Consider the following 16,325-nt stretch of genomic DNA (forward strand, 5'->3'; position numbering starts at 1 on the left):
GGTAGCGTGCTGGCTGCTCAAGCATGAGGACCCGAGTTCAGATTCCCAGTGCCCATGTAAAATGCCCAGCGATACTTGTAACCCCAGCTGGGGGTTTCAGGAAGGATCCCAGGGGTTAGCTAGCCAGCCAGTCTGGCCAAAGTAGGGAATCTTGATATTCAGCAAAAGCCCCTCAAAACTAAGGTAGAGAACAGCAGAAAGATACCAACTCTAACTTCCAGCCTCCACATGCTCCCCCAAGGACCAGCATAGAGACATAAACATATACACACATGCATGGAACCTCCGCACACAAACAGACAAAAGGTGGCATGGGACAAGGGTAGAAAGTCAGTATCAAATGAAAACTAAAGAAAAACCCGCTCGTTTTTATCTTGCATCAGATACAATGGAGAGAATATTTGCAATGGTGTGCTAATTCTTAGAAGAGCCAGACACCCAGCAAGCTGCTGTCATTGTTGGGTTATCTCTGACAAACAGGGAGCAGGGATCCTGACAGGCTCCTGCGACCTCAGGGAATAGGCCCTTTCTCAAAAGCTATTCAAGGAACTCTCTGGGCTCCCCAGGCCCCTTCTCAACCCTTTGATATTCAAATGTAGCTTTTGAGGCCCCTATCTCATCATCTCCCTTGTCTGAGACTTGCAATTTCCCTTTGTGGTTGGATTTGCATTGTGTTTGTGGCCCTTTGTCTCCCTCTGTGAGGTGGAGATTGACTGGCAAGACCAGCCCTACCATAGCTGGGAGAGAGGGGGCCTTTGATGACTGATTAACATTTCTTCCTTACTACACAAGGGATGGAACCCCAGGCCTTGCAGGTGCTCACCCCAGCCCTTCACTGGGGAATTCTAGGCAGATGCTCTACCACTGAGCCACACCTCAACCCTTCACTGGAGGATTCTATGCAGGTGCTCTACCACTGAGCCACACCCCAGTGCCTTACTGGGGATTTTAGGCAGATGCTCTACCACTGAGCCACACCTCAACCCCTCATTGGAGGATTCTATGCAGGTGCTCTACCACTGAGCACACACCCCAGCCATTGGGTTTTTTGGGTTTTTTTGTTTGTTTGGTTTTTTTGACATAGAGCTTTAGTCCTGGTCCAGGCTGTTCTTGAGTTTGTAATAATCTCCCTACCTGAGCCTTCAAAGTCCCCAGGATCCAAACATGATTCCACATTTTTTTCTTTTTTCTTTTCTTCCTTCCCTTCTTCCTTCCTTCCTTCATTTCTTTTTTTTTTTTTTAAATGGGAGTTGCATGAGCTTCAAGGTTTTGTATGCATGTGGGCTCAGCACCCAGGCAGCTAGAACAACCACTGCCTTGGGCAAGATAGGTTTTGTGTTGTTATTCAGGGTTATTTTTTTAAGTGCATTCGAGTTTTGCCTGCATTGCATGTATGTCTGTGTGAAGGTGCCAGATACCCTGAAACTGGAGTTTCAGACAGTTGTGAGCTGCCTTGTGGGTGCTGAGAATTAAATTTAGATCCGCTGGAAGAGCAGCCAGGGCTCTTAACTTCTGAGCCATCTCTCCAGCCCCCACATTTTCTTACTAGGCTGATATGTATGGAGTGCACGGGGTTCTTGGGCTGGATAAAGGTCCACATTGACTACGGACTACTAGAAGGTTTTCTCCTAGAGCTGTGGTTCTTGACCTTCCTAAGACTGCGACCCTTTAGGACAGCTCCTCATGTCGTGGTGACCCCCCCCCCACCATGAAGTTATTTTCATTGCTACTTCATAAGTATAATTTTGCTGTTATGAATTGTTATGTGAATATCTGTGTTTTCCAATAGTCCTAGGCTGCCCCTGTGAAAGAGTTCTTGGCACACAGCCACAGCGAAAGAGGTCAGTTTAGTACACAAGAGAAGACCATGTGACCTGGAGAGGGCAGAAAAATCTCCAGCACCTGATCTACGGCAAGGGTTCTTTATTGGTCCCAAAGCAGGCTTGTCCATGACAGGGGTCATACCGACCTTGTCCTTCCAGCGACCAGCACAAAGCCACCACAGCTTCCTGGCTTTGCATGCTGGGTGGCCAGCAGCAACCTTATCTCTACCAACAGTCACTCGGTGTCTCAAGCTAAGAGCACCGTGACATCGCTGTGACCACCTGGCCTGCTCGTGGCGAACCACTATCACCTAGGATCTCATAAAATGCTATCTGACCCCCATCCCCAAAGACTTGGAAGCCCAGGAAGGGTCTTGGGCAGGAGCTCACAGAGTGCTGTGGGTGGCCTGAGAGGACCCACAGGTGTTTGGGGCTCACCTGTATACCCCTAAGGGGGTGAAAGGAGGACTCCCGCATAGGAACCACCTTACTACATTAGGCAGATGAGTGATGGGTGAAGGTGCCCGAAGGGAGGAAAGGCACCTCACACTGAAGGGTGACTGATGTCCAAAAGAGCATTCTAACTGCTTCCTTCCATCTGCTGCCCTGCAGTTCCCGGAGAGCCTCCAGGATCTGTCTCAGCCACACCGCATACCACATCCTCGGTTCTGATCCAGTGGCAGGTAAGAACCAGGGGGACCTCACTTATTTCTGAAGCACACCTTTGTTCCATGGTTCGGACAACCAGGACAGCTATACAGAGCCTGCATGCAAGCCACACTCATGCCAAGTATGTGACTATACCTGGCAGCCGGAGGAGCCACCTTGCACCCAAAGTGCCTGAATCACCCAGCTAGTGTTGTGGCCAGTGACTCCTGGGGAGTCCTGATCCCTCAGTGCACCGTGTTGTCTCTTGGTACCTAAGTGTTGGGTTGTATCTTGCCTTAGTTCCTTACCTCCTTGCTGAGACAAAATATCTGGCAAGAAGCAAGTTAAGGGGGTGGGAGAGTGTATTTAGGCTCACAGTTTGAGAGTCCAACCCTCATGGTGGGGAAGGTGTGGCAGCAGGCATCTGATGGTCACATGACATCCACAGTCAGGAAGCAGAGAGGGATGGATGCTGGGGCTCAGCTTGCTAAGTCCTTGTTGTCCAGTCTGGGACCCCAGGACATGGGATGATACCCTTAGGGACCATCTTTCTACCTCACTTAACCTAATCTAGAAATTTCCACATAGACACGCCTAGAGGTCTGCTTCCTACATGATTTTAGATCCTGTCAAGTCGACAGCCAGGGGCTCTCTGATGTTGCCACCAAAGCACAAGAGTAGATTCGGCCTAATGGAAGTTGACACTGTCACCTATGGGAGGGACAGAGAAGAGCCCTTTAGCAGCAAAGGTCTCTGCTGAGAGTATAACATTGTCCCTCATTGTCAGAGTCACCATCCAGCGACAGGTGCCTTTCAAGGTGACAAAAAGATATTTCCGAATGTTTTCTGGTGACACTGGCAGTTCACTGCTGTGCCCTCAGCTTCCTTGGGCTTCACCAGAGTGTAGGGGACAGGACAGAACAAGAAGGGGTCAGTCTGGGCTCCCCTCTGCCCTATGAGTCAAGGAGCCGTTCACGGCAAATAACAAAGGACCTTGACCTTGGCATGCCAGGGGCCACTGTGACCCCAGAGGGCTCTCTGGGTCCCGCTATTTCCTCAAACAAGCAGGTATCATGGATGCTTGATCTCTGACCTCATACTTCCTTATCCCTAGGGGCCCTGCTTCAGCCCTGACTTCCTTTCGAGTCTGTGCTGGGAGGCCAGAAACATTCCAAGCAGAAATTCAAAGTCCTGGATGCTGTGTCTCTCACCCTGCACAAACACACAGGGGAAGGGGAGGGAGGACTGGTCTTTTTGTTGAATGGAAACATAGCTCCACACAGCCCCTGCAGCAGCCCAAGGAGGTCCCTTAAACTTTTAGGGACCTTGACTCACATAAAGCCAGGTCCTTGTCTTCAATGCAGAAGAGAATTTCAGGATGAGCCAGTGTGAAGCAGAGTTAGAATCTATTAAACGTAGAAAAAAGGGCCAGGCCGAGAGTAAGATGTGCCTGAGTGAGCACAGCTTCCCGGAGAAGAGTCCTGTCTCAGGGTCTTCACTGTGACTCCATTTCGGAAACTTCCGGAATTTCAATACTTAGCAAGTTTCTAAGGGACCCTCCCCTTCCCTACCTCTGTCCCCCTCTTTGGTAATGGAGACCATGGGGGGGGGGGGGTCCAGAGATACCTTGGTTGAGTTGTCTAAGCTGGTAGAGTGAAAACAGCCACTGAAGCTGTGTGAGGGGCTTAGAGCCTGGTGTTTGTTTTGTTTTGTTTTGTTTTGTTTTTTTTACTGGCAGCGGGGTTTCTGGAGAGATGCCTGGAAAACTGAAGGTTCCACCTGAGAGGGGAGCAGGGCCTTAGGTAGATGTATCTGAATCTATTCTCAGCTAGCGAAAGGGTTCAACCAGACTCTGGGGTGAGGGACTTCTTTCTCTCCTCACGCCCATAATTTTCCCTGCCTTTCTGTACTGCCTCCACTCCTACGGCGCCAGATTCTCCTAGAAAATCAGTGTCTTATTTGTAGACGTGGCAGCTGGCCTGCCAATAAAGAGGTGCACATCTTTTCCATACAGGCAGCGCGTGCTCCGGGCGGGGTGCATCCCATCCCCTCTGAATAAAGTCTCTGTGGCCTGGAGATGCTGCCAGTCCCAGTTCATAACAGCACAGGTGTCGAGTCTCTTCCATGGCTGCCGGAGAGCCTGTGAAGTGGCATGGAGCGGCACCAAAGGAACTTGGCATATGTGCTCATCAGCTGTGCCCTCCGGTGCCCAACAGAACAAACGGATTTCAAAAAGCCCAGAGCGAGAGGTGGCCAGTCCAGTGTATTGTATAAATAAATGCCTGTCAACCAGCGGGCAATTTGAAACACAATTAAAATTATGCATAATTTAGGAAATCAGAGACTGGAACGAAGAAAGAAGAGCTGCGTTTGAATATAGGTTCTCGTTCCCCGGGAAGCAGCTCACCTATAACTTTTGTGTTTTTAGCAATGTGCTGAAAAATAATGTTTTGAAAGGCTATGGGGCCCTCATCAATGCCTTTCTGGACCTCTTTTAGGGGACAATCAGACTTCACCTCTAGTAGGCTCCAACTCTGCCCATGTCCTAGGATTTTAGTGTGTGTCCCAAGGTGGGGGGCTTCTGAGCCGATGACAGCATTGACTGTCCCTCATGATCCATGCAGTGCGCTAATCCCACACATGCCCCTTCATGTGCCCTGACACCTCAAGGAGGTTGTTTTGGTTATTTTGCTCCTTGCTGTGACCAAAGACCTCCTGGTTCACCGTTTCAGGGTGTGGTGGATCACGGTGGGAACAGCATGACGGCAGGGTCTTGGCCATCGGGTCACATTGCATGCACTGTTAGAAAACAGCAAGAGAGGAATGCTGGGGCTCGCCTTGTTTTCAGTCCAGGACCCCAGCCCATGGAAGAGTTCTGCCCACGTCTTTAGTGGCCTCTTCTCACCTCAGCACAGTCTGGAAACGTCCTCACACATACCCAAGATACTTACCGGCAAATGAAAGACCTGCTCACCTCTTGCATAAGCTAAGGGACTCTTTCTTCTGTGGGTGTAATGGCAGCCAAGACATATGTGACCTCAGCCAGGGGGGCAGCTGGGAACCCAGGGTTTGTTTTCCTCGCTCAAAGGGGCCATGTGCTGGACTGACAGACGTACATGGGAAAGCAGTGGAGAGAGGCTTTTAGCTCTGCCCAAGGGACAAATGGATACACTTGACAGGATGGCGGAGTCTTCCCCAGAGAACGAGGCAGAGAGAAGGTCCAGCCTTGGCAAAGACTCTGAAGTTGCTGGCTGTCATGGTGTGAATATGGCATGTCCCCCAAAAGTCTAACGGGTGAGATGCTTAGTTCTAGACATGAGTAGTAACCAGTTATGGGGCTTCAGAGAAATAGCTGGATAAGGGACCTAACTAATCTATTGATGGACCCGGAACTAGAAGAGCCTGCTGAAATGTGTGGAGCTGTGGGGGGAGGAGTCTAAGAAGCAGTTAACTGGGGGCATGCTGTGTGTGTGTGTGTGTGTGTGTGTGTGTGTGTGTATGCACACGTTCGTGTGTATGCCTGTGGGTGCACTTGGAGAGGCCAGAGGTGGACATTGAGTACCCTCTTCTATTGCTCTCCATGTGATTTATTTATTTAGAGACAGTCTCTCACTGAACTTGGAGCTTACAGCTATTGTAGCTACAGTGGCCAGCCAGCAAGCCCCGGTGATTCTCCTGATTCCATCCGCCCCGCTGAAGTGCTGGGGCTGCAGGTGCATACAGCCACAGCTGGATTTTACATCAGTGCTGAGGATCATACAGCAAGCATGCTTACCTCCAGAGCATCTCCCCCACCTGGGGCGGGCACTTGAAGGGTAGCCTGCCTCTTTCTAAGGGTCTCCTTCTGCCTCTGGCCTCACCACAGGCCCAGAAACATGGGAGCCAAATGACCCATGAGCCAAAGCCTCTGAACCCATACACCGAAGCAGTCCTCAATTCCTTCCATGTAGCTCTCATGGGTGTTTGTCGCAGCAGCAGCAGAATGTCTGATACACACATCCTGTGTTTAATGCTGTGTTTGTAATGAAGGTTACCTAGGACCCTGTGTGTCCCTAAGTCACTGAAACTTAGTCCCAAAGGTAACCCCTGCACCACTCTCTAAGATGTGGGGGTCACAGGGATGTAAGCCTAGACCCCAGGAGACCTCAGCTGTCCCTCTGGATTCAGATTTGAATCCTAGTTTTTACCTCATGGTCTCCTGAGAGCTCAGGTGAGCGCTTTGCTTCCCTGAATCCTAGGTTCTGTGGTAACATGGGGTGAGCTTGGCTCTATAGCCTACCTATGTCTCACATGAGCAGAGAGGGAGTTCCAGGTAGAGGCCACAGCTATGTGACCCAACCCAGTCCTGTCAGGCAGCGGGAAGGTGGAATGCTTTCTTAGTAAATTTTCTCACTGCTTCCTGACCAAAGCTACCCATTTTGGGCTCTCAGTACCTCATGGTGGGGAAGCCTGGACATCAGGAGCCTGAAGTAGCCTGACCCATTTCTCCCACAGTCAGGGGGGCAGGGAATGATGAATGTCTTTTGCCCCGCTTATATAATCCAGGCTCCCAGTCAGGGGATGGTGCTGTCCACTGTGGACAGGCCTTCTCACCTCAGGATAATCCTGACTTAATCAGGATAGTCCCCACAGACACACCCAGAAGTCCATGTCCCAGGTGAGTTTCTAGCTCCTCAAACTGACAGTTGAGATTACCACAGAGGCTAATGGTAGAGTCCTATTCCTCCCAAAACAGGTCTCTCCCTCCACTCAGTTCTGTCAACCCCACAAAGCACTGTCCTTCTGGGTCTTTCCCAGGGCACTATTCTCCTCCTGGGCAATGGGTGTTGGCTCTCTGGTGAACCACAACCGTGCGTCACCTGCATTTGAACAGGGACTTTTGGAAAGCCATCCTAGACTCTGAGTCTGCCACTGAAGTTAGGAAGAGCTTCCAGGTCCCTCTGAACTTTTGCCCACACAGATGGCCAGTCCCGGGTGGAATGACGTGTAGAAGGAGTCCCCCTGTTCTCTAGCATGCTCAGCTCACTTCTATGAGCATCGACTGAGCACCTGCAGTGCCCAAGGCCTGTCGCGGGTGCTGTAGGGCTATGGAATGGAGCACAGGGCAGGCGGAGCCTTGTGCTCAGGGACATGTGTTGGGCCAAGAACTTCAGGCTTCGGACTGGGAGGTGTAAATAGACATTTCCTGTCCTGACTGCCCCAGTCCTAAATAACTGACTCTGAGGCTAAATATAAATCATAAGTGCTTGACAGATAGCTCAGGCTTATTGGTAACTTGCCCTTACATTTTAAGTTAACCCATATTCCTTATTTATGCTCTGCCACCTGGTGGTACCTTTATTAACATGGCACGTTCATCTCCTGCTCCTCTGCATCTGCCTGGTGACTCCCAGACTCCACCCTTCTTCAACCCATCATTCTGTTTGGCTTTCCTGCCTAACTGTACCCTATCCAGCCATTGGCCAGTCATCTTGGTTATTAAGCGAATCACAGCAACATAACTTTCACACAGTGTAAAGGAATATTCCGCAACAGGGAGGACCAAGCCTGGTGCCAGACCTCTGCCAACAGGGCTTCAAGGCATAGCCTGGGAGTGGAAGCATAAAAGGAGGCCACAGTGTCAGGATTTAAATCCAGAACCCGAATTGCCCATCATTTTTGGATCTGGCGGAACAACTTGGAAAGACTTCCAAGGCTGTTCCCTTGACCTCAACTGTGATGCCAAACTACAGGAATACAGAGCAAACTAAGCCCAGTGCAATGCTCCACACAAGCTGTCCCTGAGTCCCTGTAGAATCACCAAGCCCTGCATGAGTGTGAAGCTCCCACCTTGCAGGAGCTGCCCACGGACAGACCTAGCCTTTGGAGAATCTGCCATCTGTGCTTATGCCAGCCACCTTTTCTGAACTGTAACAAAACATCCGAGGGAATTGATGTAGAAAAGAAAAAGGTTGTCCATTCTGCTCACAGTTTGGCAAGTTGGAGCCTCTGTTGAGAAGTGCATACTGGAACAAAGTAACCACCTCATAGCCAGGAAGCAAAGAGAAACGGACGAGCCTGGGGTCCCACAGTCCCCTTCAAGGGCACAATGTTCCATGCCCTGACTTCCTCCTGCTAGGCCCTGCTTCCTATCAGCTTCAGCTGGGGACTGTCCTAGGCAGCATTAACATCAGGTGAAAAGAGTCTTAATTGAGTAATTGTCTTTATCAGGTCGGTCTGTGGGCATGTCTGTGAGGACTATCTTGAGGGTTAATTGATGTAAGAGGGTCCAGTTTGCTTGGGCAGGCAGCTTTCATTTCCTGGGCAGGTGGTCTTAGGCTATATAAGAAAGCCAAACACAAGCCAGAGAGTGAGGCAGCAAACAGCGTTCCTCCACCATTTCTGCTCCAAGCACCTGCTTAAGTTCCTGCCCTGACTTCCCTCAGAGATGGACTGTGACCCAGAAGTATAAAATCCTCTGTTCCGCTGGATTGCTTTAGGTCACAGTGTTGTGTCACACCAATAGGAAGGAAACTGGGAAGGGGCAGAGGCCTGTAGCACACAGCTCTCCCTCGGGGTCACCCATCCAGACCACAGCAGATGCCTGTTGGGACAGCACACAACTCCACTCTGAGATACTCTGGGACTTCCGAGGCCACCTGGAAAATATGGCCCCAGGTTAATGCTGGCTGGTGGAGGGGCTTGGCCTCTTCCCTTTGAAACGGCTCTGCCTTCACACTTGCTCTCCCTACCCTCAGCCTGCACACTCAAGGCCTGGGTTGTGTGTCTGCCAACAGCGGCACAACCGCACTGTGTCCCCAGTGTTTCCCTTTGCCCAGCGTCCCGTTCGGTTGATATTTTGAGTGAACAGGATCCAAACCTCCCCGTGTTCCCTGTTGTGATTGTCCCCAGCCTGTGTGTCTTCGGCAGAGCTGGACAGGTCTTAGCCATCCTCGCTCTGGTGTGATCCCAGACTGACGGGCAGGCTTTGAAGGTGACCCTGGAGGGGGCATTGCAGGGCTGGCACCTGCAGAGTCCAGAAGCGAGCTTTTGATGTGCCCACTCGCCCTCCCTTCTTGCTAATTAGAGCCAGCCCAGATCCCAGAAACAGGAGCCCATGCCATCTCATCTGCCTAGCCCGAGTCCTGCCATCCCCATCTCCTGCCGGTGTGAGTAAAGACTGTGCTGGAACCTTCTGCATGGCCACATGGTGCTATCTGAGCCACCAGAGCCGGCTCCTGGGGCAGCACTCAGAGCCACTGGGCAGGGACTCGCATCTCCCTGGTTCTTTGTCAGGGGCCTCAGCAAGGAGGAGCAAAGCTGCCCCCGGGTCGTAGAAATACTTGCTGTCCCTTGCTTGGCAAAGAGCTTCTCATCCATGTGCTGCCACAGGACCCATGCCTGTGGTTCAGGGAACCATGAATGGCTATTGAGTGAACTTCAAGGAGGCTCTTTCCTGGCAAGTTTCCTGACTTAGACTGTGGATCATTTTGGAAGTCAACAATGTGGAAAACATCACAAAACCTAGACGAGTTCTGGCTCAGGACCCTTGGGCTGCACTTCTCAACCAGGCTGCCCCCTCTAGAACGAAGAGCACCATGGCTACCATGGGTTGTGTCATAGCCGACTCTTCTCTCCTTCAGGGCCAGCATACAAGCCACTTTTGTAGGTTTCCCATGCTCCAGGCACTAAGGCTTCCTCAGGAACTCCACAGTTCTTCCTCACCCGCCTCCATGGCTCTTTGTCGTTCCTGGAGCAGAAGACCTCATAGCCCCAATGAGATGCAGGCTACTACTAATCCTCAAGCTGTTCAGGGGACCCCCACTTCTCAATGGCTCTGCCAAGTGCCTGCATGAGGATGCAGAGGGCAGACAGGCCCAGGAGTATAAGAAGCCACTGCATACCCTGTCTTGAGCCTTGCCACCTCACCTTAGGAGGGGTCCAGTGGCACAGAGCCAATTGCATCCCTTAGGGGACCCTATCTAGGAAGCAACCTGCAGTCTGGGAGACAGAGGCACTGAGCCTTTTGTGGCCACTTAGCTGGAAGAACAGCCAAGGACAGCATTATTCTTGCTTCACTGCAGGGACAGATCCATCGCCTTTCCTGCAGATGCTAGATGTGCAGAGAAATCCCTCTTACTCACAGAAAACGCTGGCTTCCTGCCTTAACAGGGTGCTAGAAGACGGACAATGGCTCAGTAAAACGCTTGCCTACGGGAGAAGCCAGGCCTGGTGCTGTGTGTGAGCTTAAAACCCCAGCACTGGAGAGGCAGAAAGAGGCAGATCCTTGGGGCTCACTGACAAGCATAACTTACTTGGCAAGCTCCAGACCTCAAAAACAACAGGGTAGACACCTGAAGAGCAGCCAGCATTGTCTTCTGTCCTCCACATGTATACACACACACAAACAGCCCTTATGCATGTACACATGTATACACACACACACACACACACACACACACACACTATGGTAACAGTTAATTTTGGCAATAGTACTTTGAAATTCAAATCTGGGTGGGTAACCTATATGTTGTTGCCTAAACCTGACCACCCTAAGAGCAGATAAGAAAAAAACAAAATAAACTCACCTGACCCCCCCAGTCCCTGGGCTATGGCTCATTGTTCTGATCCAGTTGTCTGGGGCCTATCGGGGACCCCCATATGCTGCCAGCAACATTCAGGAAGGGCCAGGGGAGAAAGAAAGGAAAAGTCTCATCTAAAGTAACTGCCCAGCTACACTGAGACCCAGTTTCCCACTAGCTGAGACCACAGCCGAGGTAGGGGCACTCCCCATGGTGTGTGCCAAAAGTCCTAGGATGGAGTCATAGCTCTGGTTGGCATTGGGAGTCTGCGAACCACTTAGACAATAAGGCCATTGTGACCCAGCAAGCCTCCCGGGCATCTGGTTACACACCTCCACCTCTGTCCAGCAGCTATGCTGTGCACCATCATCGCCGCATTTGAGGCTCAGAGAGAAGGCAGTCAGGAGCTGTTGACCAGTCCTCGTGGCAGGCCTGGGAACCCCCACCTCCCCAGCTAGAAGGTTCACAGATACTGTTTCCAACAGCGTCTTCAGTGCTACACACACACACACACACTATTCCGCACTCGTGTGTGGGGTTGTGTGTGTGTGGGGGGGTGCTACACACATGCACAGGTACATACACATACACACATGGAGGCCAGAGAACAACCTCATGTGCTCCTTAGTAGATGTTTACACTAATATTGGAGACCAGGTCTCTCATTGGCCCAGAATTCACTAAGTAGGCTAGGCTAGCCCCCCCCCCCCCCCAGGAATCCTCCTGTCTCCTCCCCAGTGCAGGATCACAAGCTCCCTTCCCTGCCCAGCTTTTCATGTGGGTTTCTGGGAGGTGAGCTCAAGTCCCAGTGCTTGCCAGGCGGACACTTTGCCAGCTATCTCGCCAGCTCTCCTTTGTTTTTAACCATCAGGGACTAGAGGCTTAGAGCCTGCATGGGGGCTCAACAGATGAAGGTGCTTGCAGGCAAGCCTGATGACCTGAGTTCAAACCCTAGAGCCCACACTGTAGAAGAAAGTCAACTCCTGAAAATTGTCCTCTGACCTCCACATCCATATCATGATGCGCGCGCGCGTGTGTGTGTGTGTGTGTGTGTGTGTACATGCCTGCACATGTGAGTGCATGTGTGCACATGCACACACACAATCATAAAAATAAAATATGTGTAAAAATGATTTGTAAAAAAAGAAAAGAACCATGGCTTGAACTAGAGACTCTTCATGGTGGGCTAATTACACCAAGGTGAAGGCTACTAAGCCTTCTGTATATACTGACTCTGGTAATAGCCCCAAATGGCTGAGTGTACAATGTCTCTGCAGCCTCCCCGGGATGAGAGCCTGAATGGCCTTCTGCAAGGCTACAGGATCTACTACCGTGAGCTGGAGTCCGAGACAGGCATGGGCCCTGAGGCCAAAACACTCAAGAGTCCTTCTGCCTTGCGTGCTGAACTCACAGGTGAGCGGTGCTCCTCTCCTGGGGGAGGTTCACAGGTGAGCCTTCCATGTCTGTCTGCTCCATGCAAGGCATGCTGGGAAGTACTATAGAGGAGTCAGGCGATGGCACAGGGAGGGAGCAGGCAGTGTAGTGTGAAGCCAGTGGGGGCACAGATGGAGGCAGGGGACCTGGAAGCTGGGATCTGGGGCCCGAGGTGAAGGCCACACCCATCTAATCTATGTGTGGGTGTCTCCTGACCTCTGCTGAGCCGGTTACCCCACCAAAGCCAGTGACAGCTTAACTGAGGACCCTACCTCTCTACCTCCCTCTCTGGAAGAAAATGATCCCTAAGTAGTGTCATGGAAAATTCCCTTTTTGCCAGGCGAGGTGGCACATGCCTTTACTCCCAGCACTCAAGAAAGCAGAGGTGCGCAGATCTCTATGATGAGGGACAGACAGGGTAGGAGAACACGTGGGCAGCACTTCCTACCTAGTTCATCCCCATCCGGCCAGGAAGCTGCCTAGTGTTGGTTCACCCAGCATGCAACAGGCTCCCTGCTCTACCCCACGCTTCCACCAAGGGGCACCTGTGCCAGCTGCACACAGACTTGTCCCTGGTGCCTCGCAGGTTGATGGGGACCAGGCGTGTGTATACCTAGTCCCAGAACACTGAATGGGTGACTTTCTCATCCCCTTCAGACCGGAGTCCCACAGCTTGCAAGCATTGGTCAGCCAACAGACCTGCAACCCAGAAGGCCTGGGGGAAAAAAAGTCTTTGTCTTTAGTGTTATCCTCTTTACTGCTACCAATGCCTTCTGTTTGTTTCCTTCTGTCAAAGGGCCAGCCCACCACCACTTGTCTCAGGCTGGTGTGTCTTGCTTGATGTGTTAGGTAGGAGTGTGGTAACTCCTGGGAGCTAACAAGAAGCCTACAGTCTCTGCAGGGCCGGGGAACTGAGGCAGACAGCAGCACAACACCCCGTCCAGCTTGCAGTGTGCCTCCAGTTCACCCCACACTGGGATTACAGGAACAGTGTCCCTCTGTGCTAACTGCCTTCCTTCCCCCTTACAGCCCAAAGCAGCTTCAAGACCGTGAACAGCAGCTCCACATTAACGACATATGAATTAACACGTAAGTGCACAGCATCTCGGGCCCCTGTGACTGGTGCCGTGAGGCAGGGATGCTCATCCATCTCTAGAGTTCAGGCAAAACCAGCCTGGATTCGTGGCTCTAATTGCCAGAGTTCCTCCTTGATGGTTGTGTCTCAGCATGCACACATATCAGGGAAACTTCTAGAGGCTGGCCCAGCATAGGCTGACCCTTGGTGTTTGACCTTGCAGATCTGAAGAAGTATCGGCGCTATGAAGTCATCATGACCGCCTATAACATCATCGGCGAGAGCCCCGCCAGTGTGCCCGTGGAGGTCTTCGTGGGTGAGGCTGGTGAGTTCCAAGCCTGTCCCTCCACACACAGCCAGACAAGGGCCACCACCATCAATCAGATAGCTGCAGGAAACATAGAGACCTGGCTTCATAATGAGAACACGGGAGACTCCAGAAGAAATGATTCCTTTTGGTTCCCAGTTTCCATCCGCTAAGTGGGGAGGGATAGAGCAGCTTCTTCCTGGAGGAAGTGCAAGAGCTGGCAGGCATCAAGGGCTCCCTCCTCCCTCCCATGTGTCCCGTCAGGTAGCCCAGCCTGCAGGATGGTGCGGGCTGCATCCTAGGCAGCTGTCTGCCCTTGCACACAGCTCCAGAGGCAGCTCTCCTATGCTAGGAAATTCTCAGTCCCATCAGGTTGACACAGTACCCGTTACTCTCCTTGTTGCTATGACAAACCCCTGACAAAGAGAACTTACCAGAGTGTGTGTTTATTTCCTCATGGCGGTGGCGTAAACAACTGAAGGAAATACAGTTGATTTGGGCCACTGTTGGAGGGTGCAGGTCATCATGGTGGGGGAGGAGGCATGGTGGCACCCAGGAGTTGAACTCAGGTTATCAGGCTTGGTGGCAAGCACCTTTACCTGCTGAGCCATCTCACCTACTCGGTTCCTCAATTACAGCTACCCTCTGAACATCACGGCTGGCCGGGCCTGTCAGCCTGAAGTACTCAGAGGCTGTTATGCAAACAGACCCAGCTGTGGTTCTGTGAATGAGCTTGTGGGGCTGAGAAATAGCCCTGCCATTTGTTGGCTGTGTGACCTCGCGGACGTTACTCAGCCACTCTGAGCTCTAGCCTTTGAGCATTGTGATGTGGTATAGAAATCTGTGAATCACAGTGAGGAAGCATAGGTTCATATCCCAGCAAGGCTCTTGGCCCTTCTGCCCATAGAATGAATTCGTAGCATGTACCTGGCCTGGCACAATCCCTCTTCATGTTTACTGAGCATGCACAAAGCTCCTACGTGAGTTACCAGAGGCATCTGCTCGGCTGTGGGATGGGGCTTGGAGAGTGGGTGTTCTCTCTGGGTCCCCTCTTGTTCAAATGTGTACTGTTTACCTCTGTGAGCCTCAGGGAGAAGGTAGTTATAGCCTTTCCACAGAGGCCGGTGTCTGAGCGCCAGTGTTACAAATCGGGAAGAAAAAAATGAGTCTGTCAAGATCCAGTCCACAGGAGGCAGATGCCTGCTTCACCAGCTGGAAACAAGACTCAGATGGAAGAGTCCCATCCATGATACTTGCGTGAGCTCAATTCTGTTATAGGGAAACACCTACTTATGTATTTCAGACAGTGTCATATAACCCAGCCTAACCTGGAACTCACTATGTACCTGAGGATATATGACCTTGATCTCCAAATCCCAAGTACTGGCATCATAGGCACGCATGTGCCATCAAGTCTGGGCCATGCAGTGCCGAGGATGGAACCCAGGGCACCCTCTATGCTCAGCAATCACTCCATGCCGTTAAGATCTATAGTGGAGTTTGGTGCTTGATAGAAAGTGAGCTTCTTGGGATGGAGATGGCTTGAAAGGCAGTCTCCTACCCCGACCCCCATCCACCAACCCATCTGCAGTTTCTCGCCCTGTTGTGAGTCTCGGTGGCTATTGAATTCTTACACGTGGACCAGTCTGTCTCAAGCTTTCCTTGCTTCTGTGGGCATCTCTGCCAGCTGCCTGGCTCCTTTGTGTCCGTTTCTGTCCCTTCATCACACATGGCTCATATTTAACAACTCTGGTCGTGTTCTTAGTTTGCAAAATTTTACAGCCTTTTGTAAGTCTGACAGTCACTTTAGCAAGTGGAAGAGAGAGGGAGAAGGGAGGGGAAGGGAGAAGAAGGGAAGGGAGGGGAGAGGAGGGGAGGGGAGGGGAGGAGAGGAGAGGAAAAGGGCAAATTCTGGAATTCTGATATAAAGTGAATTAATTAACAAACTGATTTGGGGATTCCATTGCTTTCCTCCTGTCCCTGTTTCCCCTCAGGGATTGGCTGGAGTCTCTACACATCCTGTGGCGGGGCTGGCAGTGTTCTCCATACAGACTGCTTGTATAGTCACTGCCAGCAGGTTTTCCTGAAGCCATTACAGAGAGGCTGAGGCGACATGTCTCTGCCCTGTTCATAGCTGCTCACAGCCTGAGGCAGAGGCTCACATCCTCGCGAACATGCAGTCAATCTTAGTCCAGCAGAAAAAGCCACCCTGGGGCTGGGGCATAGCTCATGTAGAACATATGCTTAGAATATCTAAGGCTCTAGGGTCCAGCCCCAACACCATACAAAAGCAGGGGCTGGGGAGATGGCTCAGTGGATAAACAGCCTTAAGGATCTGCCCATCTCTGCCTCCCCAGTGCTGCGATTAGAGTACATGCCACAATGTTTTTGCTTGCTTGTTTACATGTGTTCTGGGGATGGAACTTGGTTCCTATGCTTGTTCTAAAAGCCTAACTCACATGACAAGCTCTAGGCCA

At 51.5% G+C, this 16,325-nt stretch overlaps 1 protein-coding gene across 1 annotated transcript in view; it reads left to right on the forward strand.

Moving 5' to 3' along the window:
• Positions 1-16,325, forward strand: part of Sdk1 (sidekick cell adhesion molecule 1) — a 935,030-nt gene that overhangs the window by 861,275 nt on the left and 57,430 nt on the right. Inside the window, exons 32-35 of the mRNA XM_038345621.1 lie at positions 2,436-2,506; positions 12,310-12,445; positions 13,496-13,555; positions 13,765-13,866. Of these exons, the coding sequence (XP_038201549.1) occupies positions 2,436-2,506; positions 12,310-12,445; positions 13,496-13,555; positions 13,765-13,866 (369 nt within the window). The remainder of the gene's footprint in view (positions 1-2,435; positions 2,507-12,309; positions 12,446-13,495; positions 13,556-13,764; positions 13,867-16,325) is intronic.

This window comes from Arvicola amphibius, chromosome 10 (genome assembly GCF_903992535.2).
Source record: "Arvicola amphibius chromosome 10, mArvAmp1.2, whole genome shotgun sequence".
Taxonomy (NCBI): domain Eukaryota; kingdom Metazoa; phylum Chordata; class Mammalia; order Rodentia; family Cricetidae; genus Arvicola; species Arvicola amphibius.